Source organism: Rhinatrema bivittatum, chromosome 2, assembly GCF_901001135.1.
Source record: "Rhinatrema bivittatum chromosome 2, aRhiBiv1.1, whole genome shotgun sequence".
In the NCBI taxonomy this organism is placed as follows: domain Eukaryota; kingdom Metazoa; phylum Chordata; class Amphibia; order Gymnophiona; family Rhinatrematidae; genus Rhinatrema; species Rhinatrema bivittatum.
The window spans coordinates 817,784,224-817,802,177 of NC_042616.1; the positions used below are offsets into that span (position 1 = coordinate 817,784,224).

Here is a 17,954-nt window from a genome sequence, read left to right on the forward strand (position 1 = left end):
ATTCATATGTTACAATGTTCCTTATATTTATTGTTTAATCAACTGTTCGCTTGTTACAATGTAAAATAGGGCAGTTCCGGCTCTATTCAACCTGTTTTCTGGAAACCGATGTGATATCTCGATCGAATGTCGGTATACAAAAGAAATAAATAATAAATATAATAATAATAATAAATAGTAGGCATGCAACACCCAAGTTGTTAGATTGAGGCATGGAAGGTTTTTGCATCTCGAGGCAACAATGTAGAGTCTACACCCAGATATATCAGGGCACTGCTGAAAAGTTGCATGAGATGTGCAGGTTACAGCTGTCTGGGCCACTCTGGGGCGATAAGACAGGCCAATATCTGGTTGCACACCCCACAGTTGCAAACGCTTCTTTGAAGAGATGTAATGATTCTGTGCCTTCCTGTTTGCTGCACAAAACATAGCCATCCAAGTAGGATATTTGAATTCAAAAGCTCTTCTCTTCAGTGAAAGTCAGGATAAGCTTTGCTCCTATCCTACCTTTTCATAAGACCCTCCAGCCCTTAGGGAAGGAGTTTATTATTTTAGAGATGAGAGCTCCCCAACAGAGTTTTATCTAGTCTGGATGTATGAAAATAACCGTCTCTTTATTCAGATAACAGTTATAATCTTTTAAGGCATGTGATTAGCTTATGAAGCATTACATTTTTCAAATCTTTTCTTAATCAAACAGTACATAGCTATAAGTAGAAGTAGGACAACAATAGTTACTGAAATTATAGCAATCAGATAAATATCTACTAGACATTTTTCTTGTTAAATAAATTCTTTCTAGTACATAATTTGCTAATACTAGCTAGGGTTAATTATACTAGGTAGGGTTAATTATACTAGCTGGGGTTAATTATACTAGCTGGGGTTCTCTGATGCAGAAATAACTATAATCAGATGCTTACCAGTATCATGAAGCGATTAACCCTTTAATGTCTCTCTTGTGGTCAGTCCGGATTTATCTTGCTCCTCTCCCTGTACTCTCCTTATCAGGGTTTAAATAGACAGAAGAGTCAGGTGGGGGCTACTCTGTGCTTCTAATCTCAAGAAAGTTTAGTTTCTTGGACTTTTTTGGCCCCCAAGGACACAGGTGTCTGAAGTTGGAAGGCATCCCAGTTTAAGCCCTTATCTACGTAAAAATACAGAGTGTACAAATAAGAAAGCATTTTTTATGCTTCAATGCTAACTTGGTATAACTGGCTACACTGTACATGTGCATGGCTGCAAAGAAACATTTTCTGACGCTCTCAAAGAAGACTGTATTAGGATATTTAGAGATAGTAGCTAGTACCCTGGGTAAAATGGATGCTGTCACGTCATATATATGAATCTGCTCTGCCTAAAAGAGAACAGTATACAGTAATTGCATACAGGAGAACATTGCTTTAAATATAGTGAAGAAAATGATAGCTAGCTAGACAGTGAAGAATTCATTATTGTTGCATATAAAAGACGGCTTTTGCTTAAATACCCCACATAAAGTGTACCACTATAGGCTGTAGAGAAATGGGTGCACCATCTACACCACGGTGTTATGTGCAAACTGCATTCAGATGAACTCTAATGAAGTTTATTTTCAAGCCAGCCTCTGATAGGTGTAGAAGTTAATCAAGTAGTCTGCGTGGGGCAGGAGAACATATATAGGGGCCTTCTGATCATGCCTCATGGAAAACCTCCTCCACTTCAGTCCATAGGACTTTCTAGTGAAAGGCTTTCTAGAAGCCACTAGGACTAGAGTCACATCCTCTGAGAGATTGAGTGCTTGCATCTAGGCTATGAACAACAGGGGCTGGAGATTGGGATGTTGCAACCTGTCTTGATCTTGCATGATTAGATCTGAGGAAGTCCCCAGACTGATGGGTCTCTGGATGGACAACTTCCGTAGAAGAAAAAACAAGACCTGTCTCAACCAAAAAGGGGCTATTGTCCTCGCAATGCTTCACCACTAAGGGTATCTGAGGATACATGTACAGAAGACCCTTGCCCCAATGACTGCTTCCCTCAATGCGCAGCACGATCTTTCCCCGTTGCCGAGGCCAACTACTAGGAACCAGACGTCCTTGGCCTGGAGGAGCTCAACGATGGTTGATATCCAGCGCCTCTATTCACAGATGGCACCAATGGAATCAACGGTCACACTGATGTCAATGGCATGGTGTCCATTAGTGTGACTCTGAGGTCCTTCGATGCAGATGGCTAGGTCTTCTCAGATCCGAAGAGTTGTTCCATCTTGTCGAGTCAAAGACTACGTCCCTTTGGAGTAATCTGTGTGCACTTGTGGCAACCACAGACGTCATGCAATGCCCCCAGGCAGAGGACACATGTCTCATGAGGGTCCATAATGGACATAGTCCTCAGGCACAGAGGGCATTGCTGGAAACCAGACATGGAGCAGCTAAGCGGAAAAAGTCTGAAGAGGGACCCTGCATGTATGCTTAATATAGGGCATGCCCTGTGTGGCAATTCAAAGTTCTAGAAACTTTGACATAAGTTTTCCATGTCGGGTCTCCACCTGATGTACACAGTATTCAAGGTGCGGTCTCACCATGGAGCGATACAGAGGCATTATGACATTTTCCGTTTTATTCACCATTCCCTTTCTAATAATTCCCAACATTCTATTTGCTTTTTTGGCTGCCGCAGCACACAGAACAGATGATTTCAATGTGTTATCCACTATGACGCCTAGATCTCTTTCTTGGGTTGTAGCACCTAATATGGAACCCAACATTGTGTAATTATAGCATGGGTTATTTTTCACCTGAGCTAAAGATTTCCAAATTATCCCAAACAACTGAAAAGCAGGTTGTTAAAACAAGCAAAAACCACACTTTGAAATGTCTGTATGCCAATGCCAGAAGTCTAAGAAGTAAGATGGGAGAGAGAGTGTATAGCAGCAAATGATGAGATTGGCATAATTGGCATGACAGAGTCTTGGTGGAAGGAGGATAACCAATGGGACAGTGCTATATCAGGGTACAAATTATATCACAATGAGAGGGAGGATCAACTTGGAAGGGGTGTGGCACTTTATGTCCGGGAGGGTATAGAGTCCAACAGGATAAAGATCATACAAGAGAGTAAATGCTCAGTAGAATCTATAAGGGTAGAAATCCCATGTGTGTTGGGTAAGAGTATAGTGACAGGAGTATACTACTAGCCACCTGGACAAAATGGTGAGTCAGATGATGAAATACTAAGAGAAATTTGGAAGTGCAGAGTAATAATGGGAGATTTCAATTACCCCAATATTGACTGGGTAAATGTATCATTGGGACATGCTAGAGACAAAGTTCCTGAATGGAATAAATGACTGCTTCATGGAGCAATTAGTTCAGGAACCAACGAGAGAGGGAGCTATTTTAGATTTAATTCTTAATGGAAAGCAAGATTTGGTGAGAGGTAATGGTGGTGGGGCCACTTGGCAACAGTGATCATAATCAAATTTGAACTAATGACTGGAAGGGGACAATATGTAAATCTACAGCTCTAACACTATATTTTCAAAAGGGAAACTTTGATAAAATGAGGAAAAAACTGAAAGGTGCTGCTGCAAAGGTTAAAAGTGTTCAACAGGCATGGATATTGTTTAAAAATACAATCCTAGATGTGCAATTCAGATGTATTCCACGCATTAAGAAAGGTGGAAGGAAGGAAAAACAGTTACAGGCATGGTTAAAAGGTGAGGGGAAAGGCTATTTTAGCCAAAAAAAATCCTTCAAAAATTGGAAGGATCCATCTGAAGAAAATAGGAAAAGGCATAAGCATTGTCAAGTTAAGTGTAAAACATTGATAAATTGCCATGCTGGGTCAGACCAAGGGTCCATCAATCCCAGCATCCTGTTTCCAACAGAGGCCAAACCAGGCCACAAGAACCTGGCAATTACCCAAACACTAAGAAGATCCCATGCTACTGATGCAATTAATAGCAGTGGCTATTCCCTAAGTAAACTTGATTAATAGCCATTAATGGACTTCTCCTCCAAGAACTTATCCAAACCTTTTTTGAACCCAGCTACACTAACTGCACTAACCACATCCTCTGGCAACAAATTCCAGAGCTTTATTGTGCGTTGAGTGAAAAAGAATCTTAGAATTAGTCTTAAATGTGCTACTTGCTAACTTCATGGAATGCCCCCTAGTCCTTCTACTATTCGGAGAAAATTCTTTCACTCAACGCACAATAAAGCTCTGGAATTTGTTGCCAGAGGATGTGGTTAGTGCAGTTAGTGTAGCTGGGTTCCAAAAAGGTTTTGATAAGTTCTTGGAGGAGAAGTCCATTAACTGCTATTAATCAAGTTTACTTAGGGAATAGCCAATGCTATTAATTGCATCAGTGGCATGGGATCTTCTTAGTGTTTGGATAATTGCCAGGTTCTTGTGGCCTGGTTTGGCCTCTGTTGGAAACAGGATGCTGGGCTTGATGGACCCTTGGTCTGACCCAGCATGGCAATTTCTTATGTTCTTATTCGAAAGTGTAAATAACCGAGACACATCTACTCGTTCAAGACCTCTATCATATCCCCCCTCAGCAGTCTCTTCTCCAAGCTGAACAGCCCTAACCTCTTCAGCCTTTCCTCATAGGGGAGCTGTTCCATCCCTTTTATCGTTTTGGTTCCCCTTCTCTGTACCTTCTCCATCGCTATTATATCTTTTTTGAGATGCAACGACCAGAATTGTACACAGTATTCAAGGTGCGGTCTCACCATGGAGTGATATAGAGGCATTATGACATTTTCTGTTTTATTAACCATTCCCTTTCTAATAATTCCTATCATTCTATTTGCTTTTTTGACTGCTGCAGCACACTGAGCTGACGATTTTAAAGTATTATCCACTATGATGCCTAGATCTTTTTCCTGGGTGGTAGCTCCTAATATGGAACCTAACATCGTGTAACTACAGCAAGGGTTATTTTTCCCTATATGCAACACCATGCACTTGTCCACATTAAATATCATCTGCCATTTGGATGCCCAATCTTCCAGTCTTGCAAGGTCCTCCTGTAATGTATCACAGTCTGCTTGTGATTTAACTACTCTGAATAATTTTGTATCATCCGCAAATTTGATAACCTCACTCGTCGTATTCCTTTCCAGATCATTTATATATATATTGAAAAGCACCGGTCCAAGTACAGATCACTGAGGCACTCCACTGTTTACCCTTTTCCACTGAGAAAATTGACCATTTAATCCTACTCTCTGTTTCCTGTCTATTAACCAGTTTGTAATCCATGAAAGGACATCGCCTCCTATCCCATGACTTTTTAGTTTTCGTAGAAGCCTCTCATGAGGGACTTTGTCAAATGCCTTCTGAAAATCCAAATACACTACATCTACTGGTTCACCTTTATCCACATGTTTATTAACCTCTTCAAAAAAATGAAGCAGGTTTGTTAGGCAAGACTTCCCTTGGGTAAATCCATGTTGACTATGTTCCATTAAATCATGTCTTTCTATATGCTTTACAATTTTGTTCTTGAGAATAGTTTCCACTATTTTTCCCGGCACTGAAGTTAGGCTCACTGGTCTATAGTTACCTGGATCGCCCCTGGAGCCTTTTTTAAATATTGGGGTTACATTGGCCACCCTCCAGTCTTCATGTACAATGGATGATTTTAATGATAGGTTACAAATTTTAACTATTAGATAAGAAAATTATTACTTACCTGCTAATTTTCGTTCCTGTAGTACCATGGATCAGTCCAGACAGTGGGTTATGTCCCCAATCCAGCAGATGGAGTCAGCACAAGCTTTGAGGGGGCGTATCCATATATACTACTACCCCCTCTGCAGGAGTTCAGTATCGAGTATATCAAAGCCCGAGTAGAAACCCCCGAAGGATCAAGTTTGTGGAAACAGATAATGAAAACAATTGTAACCGCAACAAGTAACTGCAAACATCCTACCAACTTGTAGGGAGCTGTGAAAAACAGCGAAAAGAAACGACTGTGAAGACACAGAACACTGCGAGCAAGAAGCAGCGCAGAGCTGAGCAGGATCAAGAACCCAAACGCGGTGGGCGTCTGGACTGATCCATGGTACTACAGGAACGAAAATTAGCAGGTAAATAATAATTTTCTTTTCCCTGTACGTACCTGGATCAGTCCAGACAGTGGGATGTACCCAAGCTTCCCTAAATCGGGTGGGGTCCTGCGAGGCCTGCTCGGAGAACCTGCTCGCCAAAGTGTCCAGAGACTGAAGAGGCGAGGTGCCGCCTGAGAACGTGTAGAATGCGCTACGATTCCGGGTGGGGGAGTCCGACCCGCCCCAATGTAGGAAGCAGCAATGCCGGCCTTCAGCCATCTGGCAATGGTAGTCTTCGAGGCCTGAGACCCCTTCTTAGGACCGGCCCAGAGTACGAAGAGATGGTCAGAGGTCCGGAACTCATTTGTAGCCTCCAGATAGAGGCGCAGAGTGCGCTTGACATTCAAGAGACGGAGAGACTTCGGCTCTGAGGACGAGAAGGATGGCAACTCCACCGTCTGGTTCACATGGAATGCAGAAACCACCTTCGGAAGGAAGGAGGGAACGGTGCGAAGCGAAACTCCAGAGTCGGAGAAACGGAGATAGGGCTCTCTATACGACAGAGCCTGCAGCTCCGAGATGCGTCGAGCGGAACAGATGGTCACAAGAAATACAGTCTTGAGAGTGAGATCCTTTATCGTTGCGCTGCGCAGCGGCTGAAACGGTGGTCCCGACAGGGAGCAAAGCACAAGGTTAAGACTCCAGGAGGGACAAGGGTCCCGTAACGGAGGACGCATATGCTTGACACCCTTGAGAAAACGAGCAATGTCAGGATACTGTAGAAGAGAGCCCCCATCGCTCAACAGCGAACCAAGGGCGGCCACCTGAACCCGTAGTGAATTATAGGTGAGCCCTTTTTCCACCCCCGCCTGTAGAAACTGAAGGATCTGAGGTACAGAAGCCTTAGCGGGTCTCGTGGCCTGGCTGGTACACCACAGCTCGAACACCTTCCAGACTCGAACATAGGCCGCCGATGTCGATGTCTTTCGTGCCCGCAATAGCGTGGATACTACCGCCTCCGGGTAGCCCCGACGCCGGAGGCGGCGCCTCTCAAAAGCCAGGCCGCAAGACAGAAGAGTTCTGCCTGCTCGAAAAATACAGGGCCCTGATGTAGGAGCTGGGGGAGGTGCCCCAGCCTGATTGGCCCGTCGATCACCAGCTGTAGCAGGTCCGCAAACCTGGGTCGCCTGGGCCATTCTGGGGCGATGAAAACCACGGTCCCCTGATGGCTTTCTATTCTGCGGAGCATCCTGCCCACCAGGGGCCATGGTGGAAAAGCGTAGAGCAGAAGATGTGGCGGTCACGGGAGGACCAGGGCATCCACTCCCTCCGCGCTGCGCTCTCTCCGGCGACTGAAGAAGCGTGGAGCCTTGGCGTTGAGAGCGGACGCCATCAGATCCAAGTGGGGGGCCCCCCACCGATGGACGAGAAGTTGCATCGCTTTGTCGGAGAGAGACCACTCTCCGGGGTCCAGCAGTTGACAACTGAGGAAGTCCGCCTGGACGTTGTCCACACCGGCGATGTGCGAGGCCGCTAGCCGGACGAGATGACGCTCCGCCCATTGCATCAGCAGTGCCGCCTCGAGCGCGGGCTGCGCGTGCCTCCTTGTCGGTTGATGTAGGCCACGGTGGTAGCGTTGACCGATAGGATTCTGACTTCCCGGTTCTGAAGAAGCGGGAGGAAATGTCGCAGAGCTAGCCGGACCGCTCTGGTTTCCAGACGGTTGATTGACCACTTCGCCTCCACCGTGGACCACGTCCCCTGCGTGGCGCTTCGATCGCAGACTGCACCCCAGCCTGCTAGACTGGCATCGGTGGTCACCACCACCCAATTTGGCAGATCGAGGGACACGCCACGGGCCAGGTTCGGCGGATCCAACCACCAGCCCAGACTGTCCCTGGCATTCTGCGGGAGTGGGAGAATCATCTGGTAGTCCTGCGATACTGGTTTCCAACGGGAGAGGAGCGCCCACTGTAAGGTCCTGAGGTGCGCGAAAGCCCAAGGTACAAGGTCGATGGTGGACCCCATCACTCCCAGGAGTTGCAGGTAGTCCCAGGAGGTGGGCTCTGGTAACTCAGAGAACCGTCGTGTGTGATCCCGCAAGGATTGAGCTTTGTTCTGGCGCAGAAAAACTTTGCCCAGTAGGGTGTCGAAGGTCGCCCCCCAAAAAAAACCCAAGCGTTGCGAGGGCATGAGGGAGCTCTTGGAGAAGTTCACTACCCATCCCAGGGAATGTAGAAACCGTACTACTCGAGTCACCGCTGAGCGTCCATGATCGAATGACTTCGCCCGGAGGAGCCAATCGTCCAGATAAGGATGAACCAGGATGCCCTCCTTCCGGAGAGCTGCTGCCACGACTACCATGATCTTGGTGAAGGTGCGTGGCGCCGTCGCCAATCCGAACGGGAGAGCCGTGAACTGAAAATGCTGGTCCAGATTTTTGAAACGAAGGAAACGGTGGTGGTCCGGGCGGATGGGAATGTGCAGGTAGGCCTCTGTTAAGTCCAGGGAGGCGAGGAACTCCCCCCGATGCACCACCACAATCACTGACCGGAGCGTTTCCATGCGGAACCGAACGACTCGAAGGGATTTGTTGACTTCCTTGAGGTCTAGGATAGGCCGGAAGGAACCGTCCTTCTTTGGTACGACGAAATAGATGGAATAGTGGCCCGAGCCCACCTCTCCGAAGGGCACGAGCGCAATAGCGCCTATCTCCCGGAGTCTGTCCAGAGTCAGCTGCACTGCTCCTCTCTTGAGGTCCAAGCCACAGGGGGAAAAGATGAACCTTCCCTGCGGGGGGCGGACAAATTCCAATGCGTAGCCGTGTTTTATGGTATCCAGGACCCACTGGTCCGAGGTGATCCGTGCCCACTCCGCGTAGAAATACGTTAGTCGGTCCCCAATCTTGGGGACAGGGGAGTGGGCGAGACTGGCATCATTGTGAAGACTTGGTATAGGGGTTCCCGGTTCCGGGAGTAGTGCGTGCGGGCAGACGCCCGCGAAAGGAGCGCGACCAGGGCTGAGACCTGGGGGCGGATGACCGGGAGCCCGCCTGTCTGTATCCCCTGTAGCGCCGTTGCGCTCTGGCTCTGGTCTGAGAAGAAGAAAATGCTCTGGATGGTCGAAACCTATCCTCCAGCAGCCGATGAACAGCGTTCTCCCCCAGGGACTTGATGATCTGGTCCAAATCCTCCCCGAAGAGGAACTTGCCCCTGAAGGGAAGAGAGCCCAGACTCGACTTAGAGGACGTATCAGCCGCCGAATTGCGTAGCCACAGTAGTCGTCGTGCTGCCACTACCGAAACCATGGATCTTACGAGGACCCGAAAAATGTCGTACGAGGCGTCCGCCCCATACGTCACTGCGGCTTCTAGCCGATCTGCCTGGGCAGCCTCATTGGACGGCAGGTTCTGAGACGTGAGGAGTTGTTGCACCCAAAGGAGACTAGCCCGCTGGGCAAGCGAACTGCACATCACCGCCCGCATACCCAGAGCGGAGACCTCGAAAACCCGCTTAAGGAAAACTTCCAACTTACGATCCTGTGTGTCCGCAACGCCGCACCTCCCGTCACTGGGATAGTCGTCCTCTTCGTGACCGCCGACACTGCGGAGTCCACCTTTGGGACCTTGATGAGGTCCAGAAAATCTTCGGGGAGCGGGTACGGCTTTTCCATAGCCCGGCTGCTCTTCAGGGAGGCCTCCGGGGTGTCCCATTCCCTGGTGAGAAGTTGTAAAAACGAGTCATGAATGGGAAAAGCCCGAGCCCTCAGCCGGAGTGCCGCCAGGACAGGATCTCCCTTCCTTGAAGAAGTGACGACAGCGGGAGCTACTGGGGCAGGCGGGTCTGGTGGCGGATCCAAATCTAATTCTTGGATGATCTGCGGGATGAGGTCGTCCAGCTCTTCCCTCTGGAAGAGGCGTAGGGTACGCGGATCATCCCCCTCCTGCGTGCCGTCCCCTTGTCCCCCGTCCGAGAGGTCAAGTCCATGTCCCGCTGGGTCTGGCTCGGACCCGGGTAGGAAGGCGGGAGGCCCCCACTCCCGGAGGGTCGGGGGGGGGGGCCGGCGTCGAGGGCGACATCCGAGGGATCTTAGGAGGGAGGGGTCCCACAGGTGCTTCCAGCCCCTGCAGATAAGCGGTATGCATGAGCAGGATAAACTCCGGAGAGAACCCCGGCCTGCTCGGGTGCGCTTCGGGGGTGGCGTGGTTCCTGCTCCCTGGCTCTGGGTGCTTGGTTCCTGCACCAAAATCGGGGGAACACCCCCGCTGGTAGAGTCCTCCAGGGATCCGTTCTCCCTCGTGGCCTCCAGGGATCCGTTCCCCCTCGTGGCCTGCGCCTCAGGGCGCTCAGAATGTAAAATGGCCGCCGTTCCCGCCAAAAATGGCGGAGTGGCCGGCCCGCGCCGCCCGGGCAAAAAAGAGAAATCAGTCAGGGACTGTGAGGTACCTTCCCCCCCGGGGAGGCATCGTGCACAGATGCCCTCCCGGGAAATCCGGGACCCCGGGTCTCCGCAGGCCGCACAGCGGGACGGCCGCGGCATCGGGATCGCTGTAGGAGAAAAGAAAAAGCCACGGGGGGGGCCACGCGCACAAAAGCGCCGCTGCGGGGGGGCCTGGTCGGCCCGCACTGCCCGCTGTCCGAAAATAGAGGAGGGTGCCGCGGGGGGGCCTTCCCGGCCACACGACCTGCCCCAGACATCTTTCCCTAAATGGCTCAGCAGCCCATGAGGAGCTGTAAAATGGCCGCGGGTGAGGGAGTAAAGAGCGAAGAGGCCGGCTCCACCGGCTTTCGCGGGCACCGGGGGCTGAGCTGTAAAGGAAAAAACTACAAAGGAAAAAAACAAACTTACCCCTGGCTGCAACGAGAAATAAACAGCAAGGCTGCAGAGAAGAGACAAGGAAGATAAGCCACTCCCCAGAAGTTGAAAGAACTCTGCCTTTTTTTTTTTTTTTAAACTTAATACAAACTTGATACAAACTTGATCCACAGAAAAAGACAACAACAAGCCATAATCAAGCTAGAAAGTGAAGAAAAAGGAAAAGGAGGGGAAGCCTGATTCCCCTACTCGCATCTGCTGGAGTCAGAAGATACTGAACTCCTGCAGAGGGGGTAGTAGTATATATGGATACGCCCCCTCAAAGCTTGTGCTGACTCCATCTGCTGGATTGGGGACATAACCCACTGTCTGGACTGATCCAGGTACGTACAGGGAACAGAAATTTCATTTGAGTTCCTTTAGTACCCTAGGATGCTACCATCCGGTCCAGGTGATTTGCTACTCTTTAGTTTGTCAATCTGGCCTACTACATCTTCCAGGTTCACAGTGATTTTGTCTGACTCATCACCATCTCCAGAACTGGTATCTCCCCAACATCCTCATTAGTGAACACGGAAGCAAAGAATGTGTTTAGTCTTTCTGCAATGGCCTTATCTTCCCTAAGAGCCCGTTTATTCCCTCAGTCATCTAATGGTCCAACCGACTCCCTCACAGGTTTCTTGCTTTGGATATATTTTAAAAGGTTTTTATTATGAGTTTTTGCCTCTATGGCCAACTTCATTTCAAATTCTCTCTTCGCCTGTCTTATCAATGTTTTACACTTAACTTGACAATGCTTATGTTTTATCCTATTCTCTTCAGATGGATCCTTCTTCCAATTTTTGAAGGATTTTTTTTGGCTTAAATAGCCTCTTTCACCTCATCTTTTTTTGAGATGCGGTGACCAGAATTGTACACAGTATTCAAGGTGTGGTCTCACCTTGGAGCGATAGGAAAATTAGTTCTTACCTGATAATTTTTGTTCCTGTAGTACCAAGGATCAGTCCAGACAGTGGTTATGTCCCTTATCCAGCAGGTGGAGACAGACCAGAATTGTGAGGATGTCCCTTTAAGGGGAGAACCTGTACACTAACCCCTCCAGTATTAAGGGGAGAACCTGTACACTAACCCCTCCTGTATTAAGGGGAGAACCTGTACACTAACCCCTCCAGTATTAAGGAGAGAACCTGTACACTAACCCCTCCAGTATTAAGGAGAGAACCTGTACACTAACCCCTCCAGTATTAAGGGGAGAACCTGTACACTAACCCCTCCTGTATTAAGGGGAGAACCTGTACACTAACCCCTCCTGTATTAAGGGGAGAACCTGTACACTAACCCCTCCAGTATTAAGGAGAGAACCTGTACACTAACCCCTCCAGTATTAAGGGGAGAACCTGTACACTAACCCCTCCTGTATTAAGGGTAGAACCTGTACACTAACCCCTCCAGTATTAAGGAGAGAACCTGTACACTAACCCCTCCAGTATTAAGGGGAGAACCTGTACACTAACCCCTCCAGTATTAAGGGGAGAACCTGTACACTAACCCCTCCTGTATTAAGGGGAGAACCTGTACACTAACCCCTCCAGTATTCGTCTGTCTCCCAGCAGGTGCAACAGCTCCCCTTCGGCTCTCTGTCTCTGGCTTGTCAGCCTTTTTCTATTCCATCTTAGATTCAAGCAAGTACTTCAGGAAAGTTTTATTTCTGGGGTTTTTTGAACCCTAGTGTCTTTTTCTTTTTTCTTAGGAGACTACTTTCTCCTCGCTCTTGCCGGACTCACGGGGCTAATTGCCCCTTTTGCGCTGCATAGTCTGAGTCCGGGTTACCTTCCAGGTATGGGACCGTCTCCCTCTGGGACTCGCTCCCCTTTTCTGGCTGCCGAGAGGATTTTAGACCCGCTGCTGCGCTCAGTCACTACTGATTTAAAAGAATCAGTTTAAAAATCAGTTGAAAAGGTACCAAAGTTTCGAAGTCGCAGGTATTCAAATACCTCTGACTTCTGCAGCAGTTGACCAGAATTTCTCTTACTTTTTTTTTTTTTTTTGGCCCTTTTCTGGTCCTCAGGCTTTGATCCGGCAGTCAGACAGGCAGGAGTCAGCAGGGTCTCCCTGCTCTCTCCTGGTGCTGAGGCTCTCACTTTAAGAGTTTTTACTTTTTTTTTTCTCAGCTCAGCTTGGGCCATGCCTTGGGCAGGCAGTTTGTCTTGCATGTGGGCTTTTTTACTCCCGTTTTTCGCGGCAGGGTCTTTGCCCTGCTTGCCTGCCAGGTGGGGAAGGTCCCTCCTCGGCTGAGAGGACAAATTTAGCCCGGGATAGACTCCCCCAGGCTTGGCCAGGCCATTTTCAAGCCGGCAGAATTCTTCAGCGGCGGCTATTTTGGATTTTTCAACTGCTCCGATTTCGGAGCTTCCTGGGGCTGGGGGGCCAGATTTTTGTGAATTACCCCCCGATTTGAGCCCTGTGGACCCCCAGGAGGTGAGTACTGACCCCCACCTCACCTTTTTTTGAGATGTGGTGACCAGAATTGTACACAGTATTCAAGGTGTGGTCTCACCATGGAGCGATACAGAGGCATTATGACATTTTCCGTTCTATTCACCATTCCCTTCCTAATAATTCCCAACATTCTGTTTGCTTTTTTGACTGCCGCAGCACACTGAGCCGACGATTTCAATGTGTTATCCACTATGACGCCTAGATCTCTTTCTTGGGTAGTAGCACCTAATATGGAACCTAACATTGTGTAATTATAGCAAGGGTTATTTTTCCCTATATGCATCACCGTGCACTTATCCACATTAAATTTCATCTGCCATTTGGATGCCCAATTTTCCAGTCTCACAAGGTCTTCCTGCAATTTATCACAATCTGCTTGTGATTTAACTACTCTGAACAATTTTGTGTCATCTGCAAATTTGATTATCTCACTCGTCGTATTTCTTTCCAGATTTCTTTCCAGATCCACTGTCCACTCCCTTCCACTAAGAAAATACATGCATTCAGCTGATTCGCCCTCTAAACTCTGGAACAAAATATCACTATCCCTATGCCAAGAGACTTCCTACCTTACCTTCAGGAAGAAAGGCAAGGCCTGGTAATTCAATCAGGCCTTCCTGTAAAACGGTGATCAGCTGAAACATCGTTATGTAAAAGCTCCCTTTCAGGCCGATACAGTACAGTGGCTCCGTCGGAGCGCACTGTCAGTCTGCTCTTGGACGCGTGTTTTCCCTTGCCCCTTATTCAGTAAGGGGAGGAAAACACGCGTCCGACCCACGGCACCTAATAGTGCCATCAACATGCAAATGCATGTTGATGGCCCTATTAGGTATGCGCGCGGGATACAGAAAGTAAAATGTGCAGCCAAGCCGCACATTTTTACTTTCAGAAATTAGCGCCGACCCAAAGGTCAGCGCTAATTTCTTCCGGCGCCGGGAAAGTGCACAGAAAAGCAGTAAAAACTGCTTTTCTGTGCACCCTCTGACTTAATATCATGGCGATATTAAGTCGGAGGTCCCAAAGAGTAAACAAAGTAAAAAAAAAAAATTTTGAATTCGGCCCACAGCTGTCGGGCCGAAAACCGGACGCTCAATTTTGTCAGCGTCCGGTTTCCGAGCCCATGGCTGTCAGCGGGTTTGAGAACCGAAGCCGGCAAAATTGAGCGTCGGCTGTCAAACCCGCTGACAGCTGCCGCCCCAGTCAATAAGGAGGCGCTAGGGACGCGCTAGTGTCCCTAGCGCCTCCTTTTCCCCGTTTTTACCGCGTCACCTAGTTTAAATACAGAATCGCGCGCACCGGCGAAGGGCCGGTGTGCCGGGCCGGGAGAGCGGGCGTTCGTCCCTGGTGTACCAGAACCTGATCTTAAGACCGCAGCATCACCACAGAAGATCTTCCACTCAGGGAACTCTCTCTCATGGAACCAGATTTCCCTCCCCGACTCCTCCACTCATCTCTTCCCCACACCACTAATCTAGCTTTAGCAATGTTCTCTATTGGAGTGTTAGTTCTGCACTATTGTATTAAGAGTTTAACTTCACTTTTTGATTGCAATCCGCTTTGAGACTAATTTGGAAGAGGTGGCATACTGAATGTCCTTCCCCTGATGTATGTAAAGGCATGCGTGCTGGGGAAGGCTGCATTCTTTCAGGAGTTATCGCATGGCCAACACAAAGTCATTACATTAGTGAGGAGCGGGAATACTTCAGTGAATGATATTGCCATTGTTTCAGGTGTTTTATTTTCTATTAATGCTCATTTTAACATAGAAGAATTCTTTAGCGTAAATGGGCTGCTAGGAGATTTGGGAGGTGCTGCATGCAGATGTCAGCCTTACCTCTGTATGTCAAGTTTCCAGGGTAGGAGACCATGCTGTGGCTCATGTCCCCGTTGGCCTTCATCACGGGAGCTGCAACACATACCGAGGAATAGAAAGCTAAATGAGAACATCTACAGTTTCTGGGGAAGCAGAATTTGAAGCTTCACATTAAACCTCTCTATTAAAGGGATCCTCAAGGCTGCAAGCCAAGCGTTATTTGGGTCGCCAAGCTCTGCAAGTCGGTTTTATTCTTAGACCACATGTACGCAGGTAAATCTGATGAATACTTATTGAGCAGATCCGTTTGTGACCCTCACTGACAAGCCCTGCTCAAGTACTCAGGGAAGGGGAGGCAGTGAGTACAAATGGTAAACACCCAAATACCATTCATAAGGAAAGATGCCGAGAGCCTGCTCATCTGTATATATGACATTCATAGGCACTGATTTCAGCCATTAAGGTATTCTGTGTTTACACGGCTATATTTTATCTATCGAGTTTTATATGCCGTCGTTCGATGTTTAATGGTGTTCAGAAATTCACGGGCTTGTTAATGTGTGATTTTTCTCCTTACTCTCCCCCCATACGTCTCTCCACAGTGAGTCACTGTGCACGACTGTCTCTTTACTCTCCCCATATCTCTCTCAGTAGCAAGCCATCATGCACGACTGTCTCTTTACTCTCCCCATATCTCTCTCAGTAGCAAGCCATCATGCACGACTGTCTCTTTACTCTCCCCATATCTCTCTCAGTAGCAAGCCATCATGCACGACTGTCTCTTTACTCTCCCCATATCTCTCTCAGTAGCAAGCCATCGTGCACGACTGTCTCTTACAGTAGCAAGCCATCGTGCACGACTGTCTCTTTACTCTCTCCCCATATCTCTCTCAGTAGCAAGCCATCGTGCACGACTGTCTCTTTACTCTCCCCATGTCTCTCTTAGTAGCAAGCCATCATGCATGACCGTCTCTTTACTCTCCCCCATGTCTCAGTAGCAAGCCATCATGCATGACTGTCTCTTTACTCTCCCCCATGTCTCAGTAGCAAGCCATCGTGCATGACTGTCTTTGCTCTCCCCATACATCTCTCCACAGTGAGTCACTGTGCACGACTGTCTCTTTACTCTCCTCCCCCATACATCTCTCCAGTGAGTCACTGTGCACGACTGTCTCTTTGCTCTCCCCATATCTCTCTCAGTAGCAAACCATCATGCACGACTGTCTCTTTACTCTCCCCACATCTCTTTCAGTAGCAAACCATCGTGCATGACTGTCTTTGCTCTCCCCATATCTCTCTCAGTAGCAAGCCATCGTGCATGACTGTCTCTTTGCTCTCCCCATATCTCTCTCAGTAGCAAACCATCGTGCATGACTGTCTCTTTGCTCTCCCCATATCTCTCTCAGTAGCAAGCCATCGTGCACGACTGTCTCTTTACTCTCCCCCATATCTCTCTCAGTAGCAAACCATCGTGCATGACTGTCTCTTTGCTCTCCCCACGTCTCTCTCAGTAGCAAGCCATCGTGCACGACTGTCTCTTTGCTCTCCCCATATCTCTCTCAGTAGCAAACCATCATGCACGACTGTCTCTTTACTCTCCCCATGTCTCTCTCAGTAGCAAACCATCATGCACGACTGTCTCTTTACTCTCCCCATGTCTCTCTCAGTAGCAAGCCATCATGCACGACTGTCTCTTTACTTTCCCCATATCTCTCTCAGTAGCAAGCCATCGTGCACGACTGTCTCTTTACTCTCCCCATGTCTCTCAGTAGCAAGCCATCGTGCACGACTGTCTCTTTACTCTCCCCCATGTCTCTCTCAGTAGCAAGCCATCATGCACGACTGTCTCTTTACTTTCCCCATATCTCTCTCAGTAGCAAGCCATCGTGCATGACTGTCTCTTTACTCTCCCCATGTCTCTCTCAGTAGCAAGCCATCATGCAGTTTGATCTCCTTATACCCCCTGAGGACCTCAGCAGGGAGCGATCATGCTTAATACTCCACTTAATCTATGGCTTACAGAGCACAGGTCCCTGTAATAGTGACGCGGGCCTCCCCCAGGAATTGTGCTCGCTGATGGAGCTGGCGACAGGCAGGAACGGAAGGAAGGGGGTCACTTTGGATTCTGAATTCACTGGAGTGCTTTTAACAGTTTGTTTCCTGGTTGAGGTGGTTAGGGGCTTACCGGACACTGAGCGTGCTAGGGTCTTGACCTTTGCTCGCCTTTTCTCTCGGCACCATTTGTTCACATCCTTGTACGAGTACAACTTGAGGAAGAGGATGGTGTAAATGCCCAGAGCAAACACAGAGCCCACTGTGAGGGAGAGAGTGGAGAAAGAGATCCTTAAAGCTCAGACAGATATGGAGAGACGGTTAGGGAGCCAAGCTCAAATGACTTGCTGGCAAGTTTGGTAATTGGGTAGAAAAACCAGGGTTCAAACCCCACTGCCGCTCCTCGTGACCAGGTCACTTCCCCCTCCATTGCCCGGGTACAAACTTAGATTGGGAGCCCCTGGGGACGGGGAAATACCTGCAGTTCCTGAATGCAATCTGCTTTGAAATGCCAAAAAGTGGAATACAAATAAAGGTAATGCCCCTTAGCGATCACCAGCACATCCAAGATCAAGATAACACAGTAACCTGCAGCGCATTCAGAAAGTCTTCAGCCCCCTTCACTTCTCCCACATTTTGTTCCATTACGGCCTCCTTCTAAAATGGATAATTTGCATGTTTTCCCTCCTCAAGCTACACACAATACCCCACGACGACAAAGCAAAATC

At 48.4% G+C, this 17,954-nt stretch overlaps 1 protein-coding gene across 1 annotated transcript in view; it reads right to left on the bottom strand.

The window, feature by feature from the left end:
• The window catches only part of DGAT1 (diacylglycerol O-acyltransferase 1), a 158,186-nt gene that overhangs the window by 39,080 nt on the left and 101,152 nt on the right, over positions 1–17,954 (bottom strand). Inside the window, exons 7-8 of the mRNA XM_029592288.1 lie at positions 17,360–17,488; positions 15,196–15,267 (exon numbers count right to left, since the gene is read on the bottom strand). Coding sequence (XP_029448148.1) covers positions 15,196–15,267; positions 17,360–17,488 — 201 coding nt within the window. The remainder of the gene's footprint in view (positions 1–15,195; positions 15,268–17,359; positions 17,489–17,954) is intronic.